Genomic DNA, 25,287 nt, shown 5'->3' with positions numbered 1-25,287 from the left:
TCTCTCTCTCTCTCTCTCTCTCTCTCTCTCTCTCTCTCTCTCTCTCTCTCTCTCTCTCTCTCTCTAACCAGCTGGACATTGGAAAGCCTTTTGTGTATCAAAGTTCTTTCTTCATCTTATTTAAAGAGAAAGATGTGCAAAAGGAAACGAGTACATCTCAGTCTGAATGCACCACAAACCTGCAATTACTGATATTGTTGGCCACTTGGAGGCATTGGTAACCAGTTTTGAACAAACTGAAAAATCAAAACATTTGAAGTTTATATGTTGAACTTGATAGAAAAGAATGTTTTTTTTTACAGATCCAGCAGGAGCAGCATTATCGTTCATTTGGAGTCATGCTTCTGATCCAACCTGTCCTCATTGCCAATGCACTGGGTGCTCCTTAGCATCACTTAGGCTTTGGCAACAAAACTACTGGGTTAGGGTGAGTAAAAGATTGTGGTTTGGGTTAAAATTACTATTTATTAATTAATTAATTTAATTTATTAATATTACTATTTAGTAACTTCAGTTTCGTAGTCTACACTTTGTGCCGTAAGTTTAGTACTTTAAATAAAGTACTTATGAAACTTATAATAAGTTGACTTTTGTTTTCACACGGGACACAAACAGCTGTCTCCTGGGTGAAGGTCCAGTGTTTGTGTCACAATTAGGCTTTGCCTTCTGTGTGTGTGTCTTTGTGTAGCTCCTCCCTCCTCACTCTACCTGTCAGTCACTCCCTCAGCACCAGCCTAACTCCCTTCACCTGCCTCTGATCACTAATCAAGCACTCCCTCATCAGCACAACTCCCCTCACCTGTTCAAGCCACTTTATAAACCCCTGCCTCTCAGTCACTCACTGCCAGATCATTGCATGTCTACCTGCCTGTTTAGCTCGTCCAGTTCCCGGGTTTCCAGTCTGCCTGCCCTGCCTCATCCTGCTGGATTTTCCCTCTCATTTCTTGTCTTGTGCTTGGACTCCCTGTTGTCTTCTGGTAACGATTCCTATTTTGTTCAATACTCATTAAAACCCGTTTCTCACTACCTCTGCATTTGAGTCCATCACCACACCCCATGACAATTTGTACCCTACACAGACTTTCTTGTTCTTCATCGGGTTGACATTGTCGTCTCATACAGATGCTGAAGGGTGCCTTGTGTGTTGGTATCAGACCAGGCCGTGACAAAAGACAGGAGTTTGACACCCTCGGAATGATTACTGTATTACTGTATTTTACATCTGAATCTTTAGCTGATAAATACTCTACTATATTCACCAGCTGCACCACTATATATATTTGTTAAGCTCAGGGGGAGATTCAGGTGACAACTCTATGTAGGGTTATCTCTATTTTTTTATTGTTACATTGTTTGATCATTGTCATTTCATACATTTGTATTGAAAAGAATAAGGATTATAATTAAGTTCAAGGTCCAAGTAAAGCCAGTTCTCCAGCTATACTGAACCACAGACAGATGGCAGGATCGACCGACAGCTTGACATTAACTTCCTTACAGCAATGAACATTAGGTGTACATGTTTCATGGATTTTAACTCCCCCATCTGTCTGCACCTGTCCACAGATGGGCTGTAATATTAAAGACGGAGTCCTCAGAGTTCACCTACAACCACCAAAGGAAAGTTTGCTGCTTACTTTATGGATTTTACATCGAAGTGTGTGTTGGGTAATGCAGTACAGGTTAGCAAGGTGAACTCTTGCAATCCCTTCTACAGCATCTTAAAGTATTCCTTGGATTGTAATATATTTTGCCTCCCAGTGCTTATTATTTCTACCTCCTGTTATTACTTCAGTCAACTCTTTTGAGTTTTGCAAGTAATAAAGTGCTATGCAACTAAATGAACATGGCCTTGTGTGCGTCACTTTGATTTTTGCGTTTTAAAAAAGCCTTGAGTCTGCTGTACCAGAATATACAAGGTTGTTTTTAGATCTGTATATTCATAAACATTGCAACCAGGCTTTTTATGAATATAGTGACAAACATTTATTGGTTGGCTCTAAAACAAAGGGAGCACGTTTTGTCTGTTCTGATTGCTTTCAGTTGATTCCCTGTCAAGGTTTGAGTCAATATACCTTTATTTTGTATTATTGCATTCTGCTTCTCTTCAGTTGTCATTTGTGAGCATGGATGCTAATTAACTCATATTTCAAAATCCTGACATTTATTGTGACACTGTTGCCTAACACAACCTCTCTATGTACTTTATCCTCTGTACTGTGGTCATGTTTGGTCTCTTCCATTACATTTCCATGTTCATTTGATATATTTTTCAACAAAGTTTTCCTCTCCAAGCTTTTTGTTACAGTATGATCCAAGTCTTGTACGGCCTCTGTGATGACCTCACAGGTTGTATATTTGATTCTCTTTTCAGTCTCTGTGATTGTCTTTAATCCTGACATCTTTTGAAGGGCACTGGTCAAACTTATTTTGGTTTTAAAGTACCATATCAAAAACTGACATTGGAATAGACGGCCTACAGAAAATGGTTGAGGAGATAAAAGCATTTAGCTTTAAAGTGGTCAGTCAGTCAATGTCGCAGATTCTCTGTCTGCGTTATAGATGCCACGATGACATCGTCTTCATAATGAATACAAAGAACATCGGGTCAGTCATTTAACGAGCAGCCAATAAAGGGATGTCTGCATGAAGTCCTGCTGACTAAACTGGACGTTTGTCAGATTCAGAGTGAATCTGTAATTTAATGTATGAATCTGGGATTCAGCTACTTCTACAAATGTAAAGTTAAACTTCACTGAAATGCTGTTAAAATACGTTGACTATACACAGCCCATAAAACTCGCATTCAAACTACATTCTACAGCTGCACCACCATCCTTCTCCCTCAGAAATATTAACGTATAATCTCCAATATTATAGGAATTATGTTCCATCACTGGTATCAACTGTGTTTACAAAGTCAAAGCGTTATATATTTATATATTAAAAAAAAAACACTTACACTCTCAAGAAGGATATGCAGGGGTTTTATTTTGAGCAGACGGTGACTTGACTCTGTAATATTTGAACGTGAGGGCAACAAAAACGAACTTCAGAACTTTCGATTTTCCTGAGGAACAAACTAATATCCGACCCGGATTTCAATTCAACAGTAAACCTGCGCTAATGAATGTGTTGCGATACGGTTTCCATGCTAACAGACTCAGAGTTAAGGTTACCACTCTGTCTGAAACTGAAAAGCCAGAGTTTCCCTCATATCGGGGTTAAGTAACTTCTGAAACAGGACTCTGCTCAGCAAAAAGCAGACAAAGTTAGCGACCAGCTGGTTAACAGAGTGGAGCGTTTAGCTAAAGAGACATGTTTCTCTCAGAAGTTGATGGACACCAAAATCAGAGCTCAAAGAGAGATTGAATATTGGACTTACATTCATCGGGTGGCCACAAAACAACTTGAAATGATTCATAATGTTGCTCCGCGGCTTCTTGATTTGTAAATTTATAACTGTTTCGCTAACATACAACTTTAGAAGTTGATAAAATGTCCAAAAAATATATCCATTCTGCTTTCAGCTTAGCTGTAAGTCTGATCCGTCCATGCTTTATTAAATCTCAAAACATAAATCATATGTTCAGACCATTACAAGCTCAGTCAAAACAATTATATTGTTAAAAAACAAAACATCTATCATCTTTGGGTTGAAAGATAATTGACCTGCAACCCCGTAAAAAGGAGGCACATTCGACTAATGCACTCTTTGTTTAGTTTAGTCATTTATTTGGATTAATATTGTGCTTAAAGAGTTATCCTCTTGATAAATGTTTGTGGAATATACAAGCTGCTCTGTTTAATGTTACAGAAGAGCGAATGCTGCCAGCCTCTGCTATGTCAATAACTCAGGAATCCTCCAGTTTATGTATATGGTGCATCTGTATTAAAAGGGCGGTCCAACAGCAATCTAACAGCACCATGTTGTATGGTACATGCCATCAACCTGCCATGCACAATCTGCCATAGAAAGACCGATACTAGTCTCTGCTGGTAGATGTGTTCATAAAAACATTCCCAAAGTAGACTTACTGTACATTGTGAAATCGTAAACATATGGTGCACACCAGGCGGTTAAGACTATTTCTGAACTTGCAGAAGGACAGGTATCTGGCAACAATTTTTGGAAGCTGTGATTTCTGCCACAAGAGGTGTTACTGACTGACAGCCGCCCAACAGTTGGTCACATTTACTGGTGTATTCATCTTTTTGTCCAATCTGTTTAGCAAATAGAAAATAACTGCGGGCTGAAATTTGCACAACTATAGTGTTCACGCTTGTTTCTCACAGTGTGTTGACTTAGAACATCGCAAGACCACTTTTACAGCCCAGAGAAACATTAGGTTGTTCATTTTCTTTTTTTTAAACTATGAATTTAATCATTTCTGTCACAAACAAAGATTCAACGAAGAAGTCCAGGCCTATCTTTTTCTGTGGTTAAATACGGTAAAAAGCTAAACACTTCAAATTGAGCTCCTCTTATTAAAATGAAGCAAACGGTCATCAGTCTTTGTTTCCTGTGTGGCTTATTTGACTCTTCATGTGTAGTTTTTCTCTCCATCTGTCCATTTTGTGTTGCTGCTGTGGATGAACACTGACTTAACAATGACAGTGAGAGTTATTCACTTTAAAAGGGGAAAAGCTTTGAATTACTTCATGCATTACAATATTTATCTGTGCCAAGTTGTTTGTATTATTGGTGTGAAAGTTACTGAAATAATGATGAAATGTCAGGACAGTAATTGGACTAAAATTGAGTCATTTCTATAGACACCAAAATGTTTGATGGCGCTGAAGCCAAATGTGTTCATTTGGATCATTAGTACAATACCTTGTTGCCCTTTTGTGGGTCAATAACATACGATAGCTATTCTCTCTCTCACTTACACACACACACACACACACACACACACACACACAAGCAATCCAGCCTCATCTGCCAAAACAAATATTTAATATCTTTCCATAAACATGAAGAGCTACAAATATAAGATCTGAGTAAATAAAAGTAAGACATTTCTGCTGAAAATTCTTACATTGTACACATACAGGCCAGATAGCAATCTACAACACATATATTAACAATATAAACCCTTATATTTGATGTTTCTTTTTACACTATAGTGGACAATGAAATGCTACATTATAACAGGTAAAACACATGGAGAGATTCATCACTGAAAACAGATATGTAGCCATTCATTGTGTGGCTCCCCTTAAATTTCAGAAACAAAATAACCAAGTCATCGGCCAATCAACTCAGCAGCACTAAAGTCATGCTAGTAGCAGTGTTGGACACAGTGGTGCTTTGAGCAACATGCTTACGTGATAACACTAACATGACAATGATCTTAGTTTAGCATATTAGCATGCTAACATTTGAGCCTGAAAATGACATGTATGTTTGAACAAACTTTAATGGTGATTCATCAAATGACATTTCATTCTGGATCTAGTTCTGCAGGAATGAGTCCTAAAACTTGGAAATTGTAATGTTTTTTCGTTAGATGTGTGGAATAAGATATGTGAACATAAGATGAAGAGATTTTGTCTTACCCCTCTTGTGAATTTAGATTTTTATGTGTCTTAAAAAAGGTGGTTGCTATTGTCAGCTGACTATAACTACAACAGAATTAATATTAAAATTTGATGACGGCAATACGATAATTTGAACAGATATTGCTGCTGAGCTGCAGATAAAATCATTATTTTCCATCACAACATCAGCAGACACAGTGAATCAAGATACGGGTTGAGCACAGCGGCTGTGCTGTGAGGACGGCTACACTGACATTTAAAATGACTGACAGAGAAAGATAAGAGCATCAAAAGGCTACCTTATTTCAGTACAGCCAAAAAACATCTGTGACTATCAAAATGACATGTATTTATGTTTGTAAAACAGGGAAGAACACTCTAACTCAGATCAAGGGATTCATCAGGACCGGGATGTGTTTGTATAAAGTTCCATGGGATTTCATCAAATATGTGTAATGATATTTCAGTCCAGACCAAAGCGATAGATGGACTAGTATTAGATAGCTAAAATGGTACAGAAATGAAGAAAGTAGGTCTGGGGTAAAGTTTTTTAATTATCAGGAAGCCCAGCGATAGTCTGGCGACCTGTCCAGGGTGAATCCTGCCTTCGCCCAATGTCAGCTGGGAATCGGCTCCAGTCCCCTCACGTCCCTGAACAGGATAAGCGGTTAAAAGATAATGGATGGATGACTTAAACGAGTTGGAATACCCAGTTTGAAGATGCTTCATGATCTTGAAAATAGAGGGCAAAAGAACCTCAAAATTCACAGTAATTTGCTTTCAGTTTGCATTAGTGTGAACATCCATAAAGCTTTCTTTGAACATGTGTAAACAGGACTACACCCAGTAGTGGACTTCACAATGACCCGGTCTTTTTTTAGCACTGAGACTGTCTTGCTGTGCTAACTGGTAGTGTCTAGCCACTTGAGTGTGGACCGGTAAATGCTGTGCTTCAACATGTGTCGGTCCCCACGGGAGCATCGATTCGGCCTGTTTTATGAATAGAATGCTTTGTTCCACAGTATTTCCACTTCCATCCCCCCAGAGCAAAATAGGTGACAATCAATACTTTATGCAAACAGAGACATCTTGTATTGAACATCAAATAAGAGCAAAAAAACAGTGTTTGTCAAGAGAGCTTTTCCAGCCATGAGCAATCTGAGGCTGAAGTTGCAGAAATATAGAGGTGGGCAAACTCACTTATTAAAATGAAATGAATACACTTTCTTCTGATTTTTGTTTACAACAGAAATAGGCTTTTTTTGTTCAAGCTTATCATTATGAACTAAATGTTGATTGCACCATGTGATGGCTGTAGAATAGTGACAGCATTGGTTTTTCGATTGGTTCCCTTTTAGCTTCACTTTCACTACAGAATTATCTCTTCCTCTGGGTCGCGATCTCCAGCGAAAATGCAGGCTCCACTTATTGCACAAAGGAAGAGCAAAGCGCTTGAGTTGTACCTATACTTATGGAGGTATTAATAATAACACAAAGGCTCTGTAGTCTGAACCAGGACTGAAAACTCTTCATTGCTTCCCACATTGTCAACGGCAGCACATTACAGCTGCAGGAACAACAGAAGTAATGCATTAACTGGGAGACAAAGAATGCGAAGAGGAGGAGTAATCAAAACTGTTGTTTTTACTGAGCTAGATTATTAAATAACAAAACCTGCCTACTTATAAATACTACAAGGTGTTGTACTCTGCCTTTATCAAAGCAGTGAGATTTCTTGCTTTTGATGGTAGCCTGGCTGCTAGCCTGGCTACCATCAGGGAGATTACTGTCATGATGTTGAGACAATTTAAACAAATAGAAAGCAAAAGGGTTATAAAATACATTACATACTCCAGCTTTAAATATATCTTGTTGAATATGTGACATCATACATGCAAATTCCTATTTTGATAAAAGAGTTTCCAGTGAGAAGCGCAATGGATTTATGTCTAAAATGCTCCTTACTCTGATCATAATTGGTTCTGTACTGTGAAGTAAAGGGAAAGTCAGCTCAAATCCTATTGTCACACATTGGAAATGTACTCATAGTTAAACATAAATACATCAATGTCTTCCTTCTGAGGCTTGGTGAAATATTGAGTGAAATCCTGTTCAGTACGTTTATATGGGGGATTCAAAATTTGAATGGAATTTACATGACACCATTAGCTAGATCACTTCTGGAGGAGTTGTTGAACTACAAATACATCCAGTCCACTGGTTGTAGAGTTGTTACAGAGCGATGTTTCTCTTCCATCACAAATCAACTTTGGCTAAGACGACGTCCTTTTGAGAGCAGTACAAGACAACTGCCAAAAAGTGTCAACAAAATAATCTACAGCTGATCTACCAGTCCTTTTTAACTGGCAAGTTCAGTGACACCTCAAAATGACTAGCCTGCTACTTGAATGTTCTCTATTTTAAATTTTTACTTAAAATATTCAGAAAAGATAAATTGTTCTATAAGAGAGTATTTAGCTGCAAAGATAAAAGCCAGATGTTGGGCCAACCAGTAACATAATCAAAATTAGAAAAAGTAATCAAAATCCAACTCTAATCTTAAAAGACATGTATCAACAATGTAGTAATTCCTGTTGTAAGTACCCAGGCATTTACTCTTTGTACTCATACCTACAAAAAGTAATGCACTGAAACTCTTAAATAACCCACGTAATTATGAGCCAGGACATTCAGGGTGGCCTCTGCGGAGATAAAGAGTGACAAAGTCAGGTCTCGGGGGAGGGACCAACCTGGTCTAACTCCCATCTACACTGCCATCATTGAGTCCATCCTCTGCTCCTCCATCATGGTCTGGTACGCTGCAGCCACTGCCAAGGACAAGGGCAGACTGCAGCGCATCATTCGCTCTGCCGAGAGGGTGATAAGCTGCAATCTGCCGTCCCTCCAAGACTTGTTCGCTTCAAGGACCCTGAAGCGAGCAAGAAAGATTGTAGCTGACCCCTCTCACCCTGGACATAAACAGTCCGAGCCCCTTCCATCTGGCAGGAGGCTGCGGTCCATCAGCACCAAGACCTCACGCCACATGAACAGTTTTTTCCCTTCTACAGTTGGGTTCATCAACAAAGCCCGGGACCCCTACTGACTCTGACATCCCCAGTCACTCTCCTGCACATCCCTTCTGTTTCTTTATTTAAATACACCTGACACTTTTACATACACTTACCTCTTACTCGTTTATAGTACTGTTATCTGTTTGTTAGTGCACTTTATTTTGTTTTATTGTAAACATTAATATGCTTATATTTTTTGCACTGTGTTGATTGTTTAATGTTATACACTACCCGCCATGTCAAATTCCTTGTATGAGCAACATACCTTGGCAAATAAACGGTTCTGATTCTGATTTGTGTTAAGTAACTCAACTTGAGATTTCAACTAACTGAGATGTGAACCAATCTACATCATTATTAGACCTTCAGAGTGTTTGTCGGAGTGTAAATTGTGACAAGTCAGTGTACCGAAGGTGTGAGGGAGAGATGGTTCATACAAACACAGGACTTTCGCCCAGGAGACCGTTATTTGTCCCGTGAGAAACGGCGATTCATTTAGTCATTTTTTACCTAACTTCCTGACTTTACTAACGTCAGTTATTTAACTGTATGTTTGCTGTAAAGAAACCAAGTCACTTTGACTTATTTACTTAACTTGTGTAATGTAACTTACATACTTTACTAACACCACGTATATAATTAAGTGGCAAACATACTTGAAACTAAAGCGCAACCTTTTCCCCAAACCCAACCACCTAGTTTTGTTGCCTGAACAGGTTCTGCATTCCGGGGGCTTCTGCAGGCGAACCGATTGTTCTTATTGCTGGACAATAACAAATAACTTTTTGTAAGATATAAGAATCATTGTTTGAGCATGTGTAAAAAATATAAAACTAATACTTGTAATGAATGCTGGGCACTAAGTGGATCGAAAGATGAACAATTGCACCACAAGCAGAGCAGAAACAACCATATGTTGTTACTTTTGAAGAAAACAATGCAGAATATTCTCTGAGTCCAGCTTGTGTTTTAATGTTTTTCACTCATCAAAGTAAACTGAATATTGTTGGGATTTGGAAAACAAAACAAGACATTTGACACAATCACCTGGGGCACTGAACAATTTTCACTGTTTTTAATGACGCTTTAAAGACTAAACAATTGACTGAGTTATTGAACAAATATAATTGGTAGATCAATTGATAATGAAAATAATCATGAGTTTCAGTCCGACACCACACAATGTGTGATTTTACTGATTACACCAACAGACCCAGACTGGAACTGACCAAGTCATCACGCTCAAATCATATTTATGTTAACAATGAACAGTAAGTGGGGATCCAAGGTGTCATACATTTGCAAACTACTGTATTGGTCCGATCCTACAAGCTAATCACTAATATGGGACTGGCAGGGGTTGCAGTGCTGTATTGTGGATGACGGTTCTTACCTCGGTGGTGGTCTCATTTTCTTGCTGAAACAGCAATTATGACGATGAGGACGATGAGGACGATGGCTCCGGCCACCAGGAGGTAGCACTTCCTCTTCCTCAGCTGCCTCTGTGGGGAAAAAGGGTGGAGTTCAGGCATTAGACAGTAGCCTATTGGACACTGCACACCGTCTGCTGTGTAAGTCAAGCAGTAATGATGCAGCTTTGCATGGTTTTGCCATCAAATGCTCCCTGCTGGTGGTTCACACAGCACAGCAGTGATTTATCCAGTGATTTGTCAGTTCATGAGAGCTAAACATATACAGCTCGAAACCCACATGTTTGCATACAATGCATTTGCAGTCCTGCAAATGCCAAGTTCCGGTTTAATAACCGCAGAGCCGCGGCCCTATTTTGTTGTTTTTGAGCTAATTTAATGCAACCCCATGGCACGCCTTTAGCATGAACAAAAAAAAGAACAAAAAAGAGCAGATATCTTTAAAGGTAAAAGGAAAGAAGGAGGAAAGTGGCATTTCAACCGGATAAGATTAACACAATTATGGAGGAACTGGAAGATTCAAGGTCACACTGACAAATACAGATAGAATGCATGAAAGACTGAATGGGATGACTGTCCAGGGGTGGCCTACACTTCCCTCCATCAAAATGCTGTGCAGATATCCCTGTGATGGCTCTGCTGCACATTATTCTTGTCTGCGTGATGGCACCCTTACTGTCTGAGAGGAGGACAAAGAGGAGGCAAACGACTGGCAGATGTAGAAAATGAAATCATTTTCTTCTCCTGTATGTATCTATTCAGCCCATCTAGAGCCGTCAATTAACAAGCTTGTTCAGTTCATGGGTCGTTGCGACTTCAAATGTTAAGATTGAAAAAAAATTGTCAAGAAAAGCTACAACAAAATGGTGACTCGGTGAAGCAGATTTATCACCTCAAAGCATTGACTTCAACAAGACATCGTGAGAATATGCTCAACATGGGTTTTAGTCTTAAAATGCTTTTAAAAAATGTGACTGAGAACTGTTAACTACGTAATCCACCATGTGTCTTACATGTCTGCATTGTAATTGCAAAGTATTTGACTTTATGCATTGTACATTGCACATTTTCTTCTTCTTTATTAATTGATAGGGAAATGTAATTAGGTTTTTTATATATATTATTATTATTTTTACTTCATACATTGCATATTTTACAATATTTTTAATTGACTGTACAGGATAAGGTGTCTTCCTCCAGGACTGTTGGTCATGAGGAAAATGTACGAAACCGTCAACCCAAAGCCAAGGTACTGAACTGTGACTTTCACCGTTCCACCACATAGTTGCTTTCCCGATACAAATTGTACGCTTTTATTAATTTTTTAAATATTAAGGTTGTACATTATATATATAAATATATATTTAACATGCTTTTTATAATAGTATAATAGCATATACAAATCGACTTCACAGAACGTGCTCAGGAACAGGTAAAACCACACGATGTCATAGTCACTTGCATGCCATCAATTATTCTCACGTTGAGTGCTTGTGGCTATTGAATGGATTTCAATGCTGTGTTCTGTTTCATTTTCTAATATCGCCTGTGGTCAAATTTAGATTTCAAATGCTTCAAACATTTCCTCCACACAGCACATGAGCTTTATTCATCCATGTCAATTACTTGCCATGTCGGAAAAAAAAGAGAGAAAGTGTTCACTGTGGAAAGCAAAAATATGAAAGTAAATAGAGTGAAGAGAACGGGTTTGGGAATATGTCCTTGTCTCCTCAGGCAGTGACGCTGTGTTTGAGCACAGAATCGATGTTATTTTGAAATGCTTTTTCTCCCGTGTATTTTTCCCAGCCTGTTTTCTGCTACAAAGGCAACGAGAGCAGCAGCTTCAGACCAGAGCCGAGGCTGGAGTCTTTAAATCCTGACGCGCTTCAAAGCACGGAGAGAGCAATTCATCTTCTTATCTGAGACTCAAAACAGGCTTTCTGTGCGGAAGAGAGAGGCAGAGAGGGAGAGGGGGAGAGGGGAAAAAAATGCTGTCGAGTAATTTTCCGTTTAAACGTTCCACTCCACAACAATTTGCATAAGCAGCCCTGCGTCTGTGATAAGAAGATTGGTAATTTTCAAAGGCTCTGTGGGGATTGAGAATTAAAAGCCTTTCTCCGCTATCTCCCCTCTTGCAGCTGGCCACCGCAGATTCCCCAGCTTCTCTCACGCGTTTCCTCCTAAACTATGCCTTATAAACTTTCTCTGCCATCCTCTCCTTCTCTCTGCTCGCTCTGACAGTGCTGAGTCGCTCCCTCTCTCTATATACTGTATTCCCTCCCTCCCTCTCTCTTTCCCTTCCTTTTCTCTTCCTCCCGCTTGCTCATCCTGGCACTGCTGTTATTTGGGGGAGAACAAGGAAATAAATAAGGTGGAGGGGGGAACAAAAACTGGCTTAGTGTAACAAAAGAACTGTTGCAGTATTTTTAAACCAGAATTTTCCAGACTCAGGGCAGGCTGAGAGGTGGGACAGGGAGACTCGTAGAGAGAGAGAGAGACGGGAGGATGCTCTCATCACCACTGACTTAATCTGCCAGAGAACGGTATCTCAGCACTTCAGGGCCAATGGCTGCTGCAAGCCCACAGGGAGAGACAGCACCTGTTTCATTCACTTTTTATTTCTAATACCAGAGGAATAGTTCATATTTAAACTGGCTAAGAATCTGTTTTTTATTGATATCTGATCATATAAAATGTGTTTAAAATTAGACTTAAAGTAGACTGAACTATGAAGCTATAGACAGTATCTTAAATCATGATTTTGATGGCAAAACAAATAACTAATATATAGTAAATATAGGAGCACATCCTTTGGTTAAATGCAACAACCAAACCCATCCTTCTGTCCAATGGGACTGTACCTAACTTAAAAGGAGGACAACAGAAACATGTTAGCCACAACAGATTGATAAAATCACCAACCTTCAGCAGCTTTGGGTTAACTTGTTCACCTTGCCTCTGTGGAGCTTTTTAACCATATCAGTGACGTTTGTTAGGGATTCCCTCGAGTCCTCTATCACAACCAATCAGTCTTGTAGTCAAGACCACCAAAACAGAGACCAGGTCCTGACCAAGACCAGAGTTTATCGAGACCGAGACAAGACTTTGAGGGGTTGAGACCCTGTCAAGACCAAGATCAGACTCGTTAACACTGCATGACACACTTACGATAAAATGCAAATGCACATGCAGACCAACGCACTGCTCAAATTAACCTGAAAGATCCATTTTCCCATAACACACTCAGAGAAGAGAAATTTGGCAGGAAATGATTTAAATGTAAGTTTTTCATTTGCTTGCTATTTGCAATATCACGTTAGTAATATTCCTGCAATTTCTCTGATACCGTTATTATTTCCTAGGAGGAGAATGATTCTCCATAGTGACCATACCAAAATGTTTGGGGGAATCGGGTGCAGCTAGGCATCCAAGTATAGAAGGATAGCCTGATCGTCTCTGGTGTAGTGTTCGTTTTTTCACACAGAAGACTTGCTTTTAACAGCTTAACTTTCAAATAAATCTCACACGTCCATATGAAGGTCAGCAGTGGACAGAGAAAAGAGGAGGTAGAGAGGAGGAGAGCATAAATGACTTGTTCGCCTTTTTATTTTTCGATATGGCTGCAGCTCTCTGAGAATTTTAAAAACCATAACTCATTATAAACACGTGTATTTCTCTAAGGGAGGATGCAGAAACATGCATTATGAGCGTTAAAGCTCTCAGGACTGCCTTACAAACCTATCTATCTCCTATCCTCCTCCCTTACATGGAAGACAGAATTGCTGTGTCTCTGGGAGAAAAACTGCATACCCTATGTGACATGAGAAATACCCTCATAATACTACGATAATGCAATGCAATGATAATGGCCATAACATTATTTTTCCTTTATCGCATCTGGTCGGGAAAATTGGAAGTCCATAAAATAAATAATGTTTACAGCAGAACTGCCTCACTTGTAATCGGCTTATATGCAATTTACATAAAACTCAGAGTCCCATGCAGTCACCCTGATTATGATATTTAAGAGGAGCAGCAAGTAAACACAGACTTCACGGCCAATCTTGGACGAAGCCCTGTGACAACCATTGTCAATAATGGAACAACTCTCACCAGCATCAGCATTTTATGGGCTTTTATTAAAGATTGATTGGCCTTTTGTTAAAGACAGCATGTCAGCCAGTCATTTTGTCATGTCATGTCATGTCTGACACGGTTTACGCTTGTCTCTGACCTGAGCAAAATACAGACAACTCAGACAGAACAGTCATGTCAGACCCTGCTGACCTACAAACCAAACGACCATGACGCGTTCACAATCTTGGCAACACAAGTGAGGAAAGTTATTGAAAGCTTGAAGGGACCTATTGGGACATTCAAAAGATGTTCAAAAGTAGAAAGTATGAAAATTAATAGATAAACCTGGATGCAATGCCAGCATCCAGAAACTGAAACATCTTAGATTGCCTCTCTTCCAATGTGGACTCTGGACACTATTAGCAACCACAGATGTGTACACACTGCTGCACTGCAGGTTGTCACGATACCAAAATTGTGACTTTGATACACTACCTAAATGTATTGACCATGGCAAAAAACGAAAACATAATATTAGAATATAGAACATTCAATTTATACAAATTATTTTTATCAATCAAAAACTTTTAAAAATGTAAAATCAACTTCACAGTGTCTTTATTTAGAAATTAGGATACACGTATCTTGATGAAGATGAAACAAAAGCATTCATTAAGAGTCTAGTATCTTGATGTTTGTTTTCCAGGTTTAGTAGACTTTTTAACTGTCACCCATTGAGTAGCAAATGTAAACATCATGTTCGCATGCCAGCTGGGCCAAATGTTTGTGACCAACAGATCTTTGGTAGCACAGACCACAATCATCAACACAAAACCGTTCAATGACTGCAATGTTGCCTATTCCAAGGAAACCCCACCAGGCACTCTGCACTGATGTAATTATGAAGGCTGGCACTGGCAGCCACTAAAGCACATCAGCTGGCACAAACAGAGGAGCTGATGAGATTATGTGGGCCTATGGCTATGTTCAAAGGACCGATAGACTTCAACCACAGAAACCATTGTGATCACATTGGCATGGATGGGTTGAAGCCATAGCCTATATAAAAGAGGTGCTACAATTCTCTTTTCAAGTGACCATATTTGGGAGAGAAGGTGGTACTGGAAAGGAGTGAGACCCTTCAGATTGTTAGCAGCTAACACTAGCCTTAGCTAGGTAACTTGGTTAGCAGGGGGCACCCTTAATTCACATTAACTATGATATTAATTGGGATGCAAATTTTGGGGAGAGGAAAAACAAGATAAACTGCGCCTACCACAACAAATCAATAGCTAACTCTTTCAGCACAACTTACCGCTGGACAGTGGTGGGCCGTCAGGGCCAGCTAAGCCTTCTCTGCTGGCTTAAACAGAATCACAGTTATAGGTATTTTATAATTGAATCATTTTTCACAAATAAATATAATATGTATATATAAATATATGTGACTAGTTCTCGTCATTGTGTTAATGACGAAGCATCCCGTCATCACGGAGTTATTTCGGACATTTGATTCTCTGTTTGAATCAGTAGGGAACAGCTAACTGCTCTTGTTTCCCCGCTAAGCTAGTTTAGCTTAGCCTCTCTGAACACACGCGGGGCCTCAGCTGTTTTTTGTTATTGTTCCGGGTTCAAAAGGTCACACAGCCCGTTGTCTGTTACGTGGGCGCAGTCCAACGAAAACATTATATTTCCCACAATTTAAGCTTCTGCATTTTCCAAATGCACTAGTATTATTCAAACGTATTGTTCGGTTCATAAGCCTCGTACCGAACGGTTTAATATGAATACGTGTATTCAATGTTACACCCCTAGAAACAAATAACCGTAGCTCAGTTGGACAGCACAGAAGGCCCATTTATAAAATTCACGGCCCGCCACTGCCGCTGAACGGCGCCTTGGTAGCGACCTGTTACTCAAAGCGGTCACATTCAATTTTGCATAACTTTAAAGCTTAATATAACTTTGAAACGGGTAAGTTAAATGAAAAATGACCCCCCCCGTACAGTTGTCATAAATAGGGAAATTAGCTACGGAGACCAAAACTGCTTTTTGTACCAGGCGGTAGACATGTTTATTTCTGCTATAAAGTTGCTATTTAAAGTCTAGAGTCTTTGCAGATTGACTCACTTTAAACCAGCCTTAGGTGGCCATTTTTTTCACACCCGATGTTGCCACTTGGTTGAAGCGCAAACCCTGTTCGGACTGTTGTAGCCTGTTGGGGGCGACTGTGATCAGTTGCTCAGTGGAAGAGCAAGGTCTTCCTTCAATCAGAGGATCGGCAGATCGATCCCCGGCTCCACTAGTCCATGTCGATGTGTTCTTGGGCAAGACACTTGACCCCAAATTGCTCCCGTAGCTGTGCCTACGGTGTGTGAATGTTAGTTATTGCCATTTTGCTTCACCTAATCCACTCAGCCTGGCATTATGTCAATGCTATCTTCTCTTGTATTACCCCTACCCATCAGTAGCAAGTGACATCTCCATCATGTAACATCATTTTCAGTTGACAGAGAAGCTGCAGTGGCAGTAGGAAGCTGTAGCTCAAGTTTTTTTTAATAATGTAAGAGTTGCTATATCTGTAATATGACTTACAACAACCTCTTCAGCTGCAGCAATCTCACCAAAGTCGAATCCTACCTATAAAGCTGTGATTGGGCAATTATTACTCCAACCTGAGGAACAACACTCAACCTATTTGGATGACTGAACAAATATAAGTTGTTGGCCACGATTCAGACATCTTGAACTACATGTTGGTACTAAATATTTGCCAGAATGCAAACATTATGTGAACAGCCTAACAAAAAGATTGGATCTAAATCACATTGAGAACATTGTAATTCTATTCCAACCATTAACAATTTTTGGGCACATTCATGGGACAATTTTAGTTGTTGGTAATTTCCTTTTAAAAATATCAGCAATAATCAACTACCCTGAATATAACAAGTTTTTTCAAAAATGAAATGAGGTTTTCGCATTATGTCACAACTGCCTCACCTCTGATGAACTCCTTCAAATGTCATTGTTTAAGGCACAGCACAGCCATTGATTATGATGTGATTCATTCATTGAAGCTCATACTATAAAGAAGACAGATTGAAGCTGTTTTGACTCATGAAGGCATCATCATTGCTTCTATTGAGAGTTAACCTTGGGCAAGGAAGTTGAACTAATCTGTCTGGCGTGTACAATCACACTGGATTGAATACGAGAAGCCTTGCTTTATAGTGCCTTTCACATTGTGCGTTTGTGTAGGTGTGTGTGTGTGTGTGTGTGTGTGTGTATAAGTGACTCAACAGAGTGTAGCACCTGACTTTGTACACTGCTGCGGCTTTATTTGCTCAACATTTCGGGGTGGTGTCGAGGGGGGGGGGGGGGGGTGTTCTACATATGGCATTTCAATTCAGAAACAGCTCACATCGGGCTGCACGGTGGTGTAGTGGCTGGCACTGTAAGAGGGACCTGGGTTCGATCCCTGATCCCAGGTGGTCCTTCTGTGTGGAGTTTGCACGTTCTCCCCGTTGCAGCGCGGGTTCCCTCCGCGTTCTCCGGCATATTTAGAGACTCGAAATTGCCCGTAGGTGTGAATGTTTGTCCGTCTCTATATGTGCCCTGCGATGAACTGGCAACCTGTCCAGGGTGAACCCTACCTTCGCCCAATGTCAGCTGGGATCGGCTCCAGCGCCCCTGAACAGGATAAGCGGTTTGGATAATGAATGAATGAATGCTTCCCTTGAATATGCTTGTTGATAACTTATAAAAAGACTCCTGGAAAAAAGGAGAGAACCTTTTCTTTCTTTAAAAAGTCGACACTTGACAATCTTAAACATTGCCACCAACGACTTTAAGTGTATGGCTCCCAACAAATGTATGTATGTATGAATTGCCTAATAGTGGTCAATAAAGGGAGATTTTCCTTGTTTGATTAATCATTCTGAGACATCATTCATTTTCTATGAATTATACTGATCATTATTATACTGATCCTGTGTTGAGATTTTACCGTTTTGTTTGTTGTTGTTATTATTGTGATAATTATGCTGATTAGATGTCACATAGGTGATGGGAGGCTGGGGTGTAGGCCTTTAAATTTAGCACAGGTGAAAAGACATTCTTGGGAGTGGAAGGGCAAGCAATTTTCAACTGAACAACAACTCATTTTATATACACAATATGAATGCTTTGTTTGAATCTGATAGCATTAATTTGCTGTCTGTCCTTTAATATATGGACAATTAATTATCAGACAACCTGAGAATGCGCATTCAATTTAATGATATATATATGTAAATTATTGGATGTATTGAACTTGATTTTTATAAAACAAAAACAAATGTTTTGAGAAACATCTAATGCATACATGTTTTATTTCAAGTCAAGTTTTCCCTTTTCCTCTTCAACATGCTCAGGCCAGCTCTGCTGATCGGGGTAGAGCCAGACGAGTGTCTCTGACAACTTGTGTAACTTCAAACATTGTTATTGTTACTCCATATCCTTTAAAGTAGCATCAAGAGTCTAGAGGGAGTAGGGGAAGAGTGATTGGACAGTAAGCCAGTTTCCCTGCAATCTGTCAGCATTAGCCCATCCCCCCTGTCTGAGTCCAGTGATCAGTCAGAGCTTTAACACTGTTATTAGGTTATTCGTTTTCATTATCTTATTTGTCAAAAGGGCAACAATCTGTATGTGTCTTCGCGTGGATGGGTCCATCATCTGTCTTACACATTCATTTACAAGCCATCTTCCTTTTTCCCCTTCTTTTCTGTTCCTCTCACGACCACAATAGCCAGCGCTCTATACCCTCTATTAAGCCGGAGGACAACTGGGTTGCATTGATTTTATTTTTTCAGAACCAGAAGGATGTAGTTGCTTACTAGGAGATCGATTTCAGCTCTGAAGATGGATCGACTTCTAAGTCTACACAGTGACATCAGCATGGAAACCCCCCAACACACACACAACTCAAATCAAAAATGAATTTAGTTGTTTCATAGTTTTTTTGCTACGTGGGAAATGGCCACAGCTTTTGTTCACTGAATTGCTAGAACATCTGTGTTTTATTGGTAATTAAAAAACATCTTGTGCTGCCATCAACAATCAGAGCTTGTGGTCCACTGAACACAGATGAGGTGATAAAAACCATTGCAACGAGAGAAAACTTGCAGCGGGGAGAGTAATCTGCCCCCCAGATAATGGATTATAGATTCAATTTATTTTCAGTGTAAACTGAGTAGACAAGGCGGTGCACGAGAAGAAAATGACATCCGCTCTTAATTGACCAGTGCAGATGTGCAGTGGTGCATGAAGACCAGCTTCAAGGAGTGTTCAAGGCTTCATCAGTGCGTAGACTTGCTGCAAAGTGTTCGATCTCTTTCTTTCATTGAGAGGTTTGAGGGCAGATCCAACTCCCAAACAACCGACACCTGAGTGAACCTGGGGCAGATTTGGGTCCACACTGCTGGTATACTTTATTTCCAGATTGGCCCTGACTTAAAATCAACATGGCACTCATATCTGCACCATTTGTCTGGACTTGACAGCATCAGAGAGAGTCTGAAACTCTGATCTGTCCAATCAAAATACAACACTGAAGGCTTTTTTCCAAAGAAAAAAAACGTTGCTGTTCATGTGCATCACTGCCACTGACAACATTTTAGAAAAGAGACAAAAACTATCATGCTGAAATGAACTAAGCAATGGGAGCTTTGTTGGCCGTGTTAACAATGATTATTCAAACCCACAGAATGATCTAAATTTGGGTGACGATACCAAATATATCGAGGTGAATTTTGGGGAAAACAGTAGGAAAGTTATTTTTGAAGTGTACTCTCTCGTGCTGAAAGTTGCACTTGTAAACAGGTTAACTGTCTTAATGTTCATTTGTTGCTCATGGTAGTGTGTATGAGTTGAACCTGAAGCACTTAAGGGTTTAAAGTGTCAGTTTAAGTGTCAGTATTGAAAGAAGCTGAAGTATAATCACTGGAATCAGCTAAATTAGCAGTTGTAGACATTAAATGGAATTCCAATAGAAGTGTGTGCCATTGTCAGCAGCGAATTGTCAATTTGCTATAGAAGCATCACCAGCAACAGAAACTCCAATTGAAACTGTAGAAACCAAAGTATGTAAACTGACAATCCAGTTCAGTTAGTTCAATGTCAATTGATGTACACATTGAAAGCACTTGAAAATGAGTAAATGAGAACATCTGAAAAGATAAGTGACATGAAACATCAGTTGAATTGCAAGCCTCATTGATATTTCAAAGATTGAAGACAAAAATATGTGTTAATTGAAGTACAGCGATTAAAGTGTAAAGTAAAGTGTCAGTGAAAGTGTCAGTTGCTATTTGTTCTCACTTTTATTAAAATGTTGAACAGGAAAACAGCTTGAGCCATATTCCCCAAAGTGGCCTGTCAGGATGTGCATTGATGTAGTTAGTGCTTTGTTTAAAATGCTTGTTTTCTTGCAATATGATTCCCTTTAACTGTGTTAAGGTTCAATGTGGTTTTAAAGTTGTCCACTTTGCATTTAATTTCTTTTAAGAATCTTACCAACAGCACTTACATGTGTACTGAGCCCAAGAAAAGAAATCCCTAAGGGGACAATAAATTATATTGAATGGTATCATATTAGTTGAAGAGTAAGTGCTGAATCTGTCAAATAGGTAAGTGGGCATGCAAACACTGACATGTATTACCGTACACTTATACAAAGCAGTTGCAAAGCAGTTGAATTGTCAGTTGACTGAATCTACTTACATGTAAATTAAAGTGCAGGCACTGAAAGCAGTTAAAGTGTTGGCCAACGAGTATGAAAAGTAAAAGTTGCAAGCAGATGATAATTAATACGTGAAAGCAGTATTACAAGTGTCAGTCAGTCAGTCAGGAAGCACACCACATTTCAGTTGAAGTGGAAACTCAAACAGTACTAAAGAGTAAGTGATAGAACCAGTTGAAGTTTCAGTTGAAGTACAATACAGCAATGAAAACAGCAAAGTGTTGTTTGTGTTCGTGTCATGGAAAGGTCATGAAACATGTGTAACTGCTAAATGTCAGCTTGAAGTAGAAATACTAAAGACAATGCGGGTGTGTGTATTGTACACAATTAAAGTGTCAGTTGGTATGAAAGAAATGACAGAAGGTAAAATGTCTGCTGAACATACAATATCTTCCTTTCACACACTGTAGTTTGAACATTGTTGGGTCAAGCAGCATGGTATTTCGGTTTGGGAACAATTTTAAGATTTGAGTGGACTACAGCCATGCACAGAGATATATATTTATTAGTGCTGGGCAAGTTAACGCGTTAATTAATTAACGCCGACAATTATTTTATCGCGCGTTAACGCATCTTTTAAATTCATTATTATTATTATTTATTTTATTTTTTTTATTGAAAGACAAGACAATACATAGACATAACAAGAGGATGACAAGAACAGTGGGATAAAAGCCAGCAAATCCTATAGTCAGTTGTGTATGTAGGTGTGTGTGTGTGCGTGTGTGTGTGTGTGTGTGTGTGAACGTGTGTGTGTATGTCCTTGAGCCTTTTGAGATGGGAAAAAAATAATAATAATAATAAAACAACAACAAAAAAACAAAAAAAAAACAGGTAAGTATTTTTAATTTATTATTATTGTAACAGACTATCTAAATGTTTATCGTTTTGTATTGGATATATGATGTCCCTTTAGGGTTGCCATAGAGAAAAGGCGGCTTCCGCTTCTGGTCGAGGGGGGGCAGAAATAAAGAGAGAAGCTGCACCAGCTGTTGCTCTCCCTGGAGACTACTGGACATCGCTGCGGTAAAGTCAGCAGACACTCAGATCTCCGTGGTCAACTCAGCAGACACTTACATTTTAGTGCACCTATATGCTGAAATTCACGGTAAACGCATTTAAACGGCACAGATCGGGAGCGAGCGAAGGACTTTGAAAGTTAGCGGAAACATTAACGTGAGACAACATCCGTTTTCTTCAGACGAACATCCGGTTTTCAGAATAAGATGCCAACAAAGTATGAATTACATTCACATTAAGTATAAAACATGCTACCTGCATCTCGTGAACCAAATGTTATTGCACTTTTGTTCATATAGCAGTACTTTTAAAATAAAACTGCGCAATACACTACTTTTGAATTCATTATTGAACTTTGCCATAACAATGCGATTAATCGCGATTAATCACAAAAAATCCATGCGATTAATCACGATTAAATATTTTAATCGCTGCCCAGCACTAATATTTATATATATTTATAATGTGGTTCTGTACCGACCCGTTTTCACTCCCAACTCATCAAATACAAACGGTTGGTCAGGCCCCCTCTGTGGCTAAAATCATAACACAGAGGCCCCCTTTATCCTCTGTGTGAGAAGCACCGGCATTTCAACTAACTCCAATGGAAACCAATGTGTGTCAGTATTCGACACAGTCAACACAGGGCGGGTGGGAGGGAGTTTGGATGTGTCAAACACACACAGGAATAGGAATTGGTGTGAAACCAAGTAAAGGTTGAATTCATTTTACTTTGTTTTGGTACAGTAACTTACTTACTTAATGCCATGTGACTAGTGTACTTATTTTACACAACAAACATACTTTTTTTAACCCCAACCGCAATGTTTCCATTTTACTAACTTACTTTATTAGTATTATTACCTAAACCAAAATAAAAAATAAGGAAACAAATATGTTGGGACTTTATTTTGAAAAAAAACTGTATGCATGTAATGAGCGGAAAGTGACCAACGTCCCTGATCGACACATTCTCACGCTATCAAATACCACAGCTTGGTCGGTGTTCCTAAGCATTGACGGGGATAGTCGCCCCCTCCAGTTTTGGATGTGTCAGGGACGTTTTTTCAACATATGCTCGTTACATGCAAATTGTCCCTTAAAAGTAAACTTCCGTCTACACAGGAAATTTAGGTTGAGGCCACTTAGTTAGGTTTTGTAAAGAAGCCTTGTTGATGTTAACTTGACAGACTAAAGTCTGATTTTTTGACATTGAATATCCAGTCGTATCAGTTTCACCCGTCCACTTTACCTTCTACCCACACCGTGTGGACTATCTCACACTTTATCAGTTGCTCTGAGCGTCTAATAAGGATGCAGGTGTGTTGACATTGGAGTTAGTTGAAAGCCCGGTGCATGGCATCGGCATGGCACTGACCAAGCTGTGGTATTTGATGTATTGGGAGCAAGAAGAGGTGGTCTATACCTGTTCTCTATGTAACAGGTATAAAGTATCTAACTTTGACAGTGTTCGGCACAAAAAAGAGGGATCCGTTTTGATGTCAACATGAGACTGTGTAGAATCCGCACGTGGTTCATCATGCTGTCTTTCTGTCTGTCTGTCTGACTTTATGCCTGTCTCTCTGTCTCCTCCTTTGTTGTTTTTTCTTTTTTTCAGCTGCTCTGCCTCTGCAAAGACAGCGGCTGTCTGGATTGGCGGAGAGCTAAATTGCTCAGTGTGAGCTTGGTCACGGCTCAGCTCTCCTTGAGATAATGAAATGACAATTAATGGGAAAGCTGTTGCCATTCATTCATTTGTTCACTCACTAGTAGAGCAGCAGTATTGGGGGACAGACAGAGACCACTGCAGTCATGACAGACTCTGCAAACTGCCCAGCAATTGTTTTTATATTGAATAGCTGCTGATATGGCGTTGGAAATCCATGCATATAGAACAAACAAAGTTGAGTCCATGGCCCAAATCTGATTCAAATAAAACATGATTTTGGTATCAGATTAAAATGGTCTTCAGAATTGTTTATTGAAGGTCTAAATGTCCAAAATCACAACAAGATACAGCCTTTTCCATGGCTGAAGTGAAGAGTTCAGAAGCAGATCTATAGCTATGCTACTCACGTTAAAAAAGGTAGATCCTTTATTAACCCAGTGACACTAAAGTCAATACATTATTTACGATAGCCAGGGGCCTACACAGCACAGCGCCACTCTGAGCTTTGGCCTACTGAGATAGTCCCTGACAGAATGGCAGAAGACACAACATTTCCCTTGAAAATAAAGAGCAAAAGCAGACCCTTGGGCATCTCATAAAGCGTTTCTCCAATATGTGCTGTGAAGTGGAAATTCAAGCCACCGCCAAAAAACCCATAAAAAAAAACATCCTATTTAATTTTTGGCTGCAGTTATTTGCCCATTAATGCATTTCCCTCTCTTAGTCAATACACTTGTAGGACAAAATTGCAGGTTTATAACCATTATCTCAGTAGAAGTGAGACTTGCTCATGGAATTGGAATTACATATGTGGTTTTGTGTTTTCTCCAGACTCCAGGCAACTATGTTAATTTTTTGGTCTCTATATACAATTAATTTAACTGAGGCAAAAGCTAGTAAAGTATGACATGAAATTACATCACCTCTGTTATTATGCTAGTGGGGGATGTGATAAAGCTGTGTAATCTAGTTAGCAAAGTCTCTGTTTGCATGGCTGATCAAGCTAAGCTTCTTGCTACTGCATTACAATGCAAAAGCTCAGTCAAGTACACAAAATTAAAACGGATCAAAGTGAATGCAAAGCATGGAACACACTGCAGTTGGGGCGCTTTATTGTACCTGGTACTGGTTGGCCTTTGCAAGCTCCTGATTGGCTGATTCCACGTTGGACGACGTAGTCTGGATGTAATCTTCAATGCTGTCTGAGGAAACAAAGAGATGATTGATTGTTAATGGGTCACTTCTATTCCAAGAATTTACAACAATGTGGTCAGGTGGCACCACAGCATGTCACGGCAATTGATTCAAGTTCATGCTTAAACTGTATAACCCACACATTGTTAAATCACACTGTAGCAGAACAGAAATGCACAGAATAGCCCTTTTCCAACCTGACAGGAAAAGAAGGTGGGGCAAGAGAGGCTATAAATGAGACACACCTGTGAGCTGGGGGGAAGGGAAAAAACAATCGACTCACCACAACTGCATGGAGGAACAAAGAGAGGGGTGAGAGCTTTAATGAAGTTACCGAAAGTATAATTCAGTTTCTGGACCTGTTAAGCTTAAACTAAGAAAATGTCGACAAAGACTATACCAAATCGGAGCAGCAAGGATCCATGACCCAACTGAATACACAGAGCTTTCTTGGAGGACCAGGCCTTACTGGAGGTGTGCTGATCCCGGGGGCAGGTGGTG

General features: G+C 39.6%; 1 protein-coding gene across 6 annotated transcripts in view; it reads right to left on the bottom strand.

Moving 5' to 3' along the window:
* tsnare1 (T-SNARE Domain Containing 1) overlaps positions 1–25,287 on the bottom strand; it is a 153,590-nt gene that overhangs the window by 18,408 nt on the left and 109,895 nt on the right. For 5 of the 6 annotated variants that reach the window (XM_031868652.1, XM_031868648.1, XM_031868651.1 and 2 more), the window contains 2 exons: positions 24,712–24,794; positions 10,009–10,117 (listed from right to left, as the gene is read on the bottom strand). In XM_031868652.1, coding sequence (XP_031724512.1) covers positions 10,022–10,117; positions 24,712–24,794 — 179 coding nt within the window. In that variant the 3' untranslated portion in view covers positions 10,009–10,021. Of the gene's footprint in view, positions 1–805; positions 6,196–10,008; positions 10,118–24,711; positions 24,795–25,287 lie in introns of those variants that run through there. The other variant, XM_031868649.1, reaches the window with a different exon arrangement.

This window comes from Anarrhichthys ocellatus, unplaced genomic scaffold (assembly GCF_004355925.1).
Source record: "Anarrhichthys ocellatus isolate YVR2014 unplaced genomic scaffold, GSC_Weel_1.0 scaffold43, whole genome shotgun sequence".
Lineage (NCBI taxonomy): Eukaryota > Metazoa > Chordata > Actinopteri > Perciformes > Anarhichadidae > Anarrhichthys > Anarrhichthys ocellatus.
The sequence above is the reverse complement of the archived record's forward strand: the minus strand, read 5'-3'. Positions and strand labels throughout refer to the sequence as shown.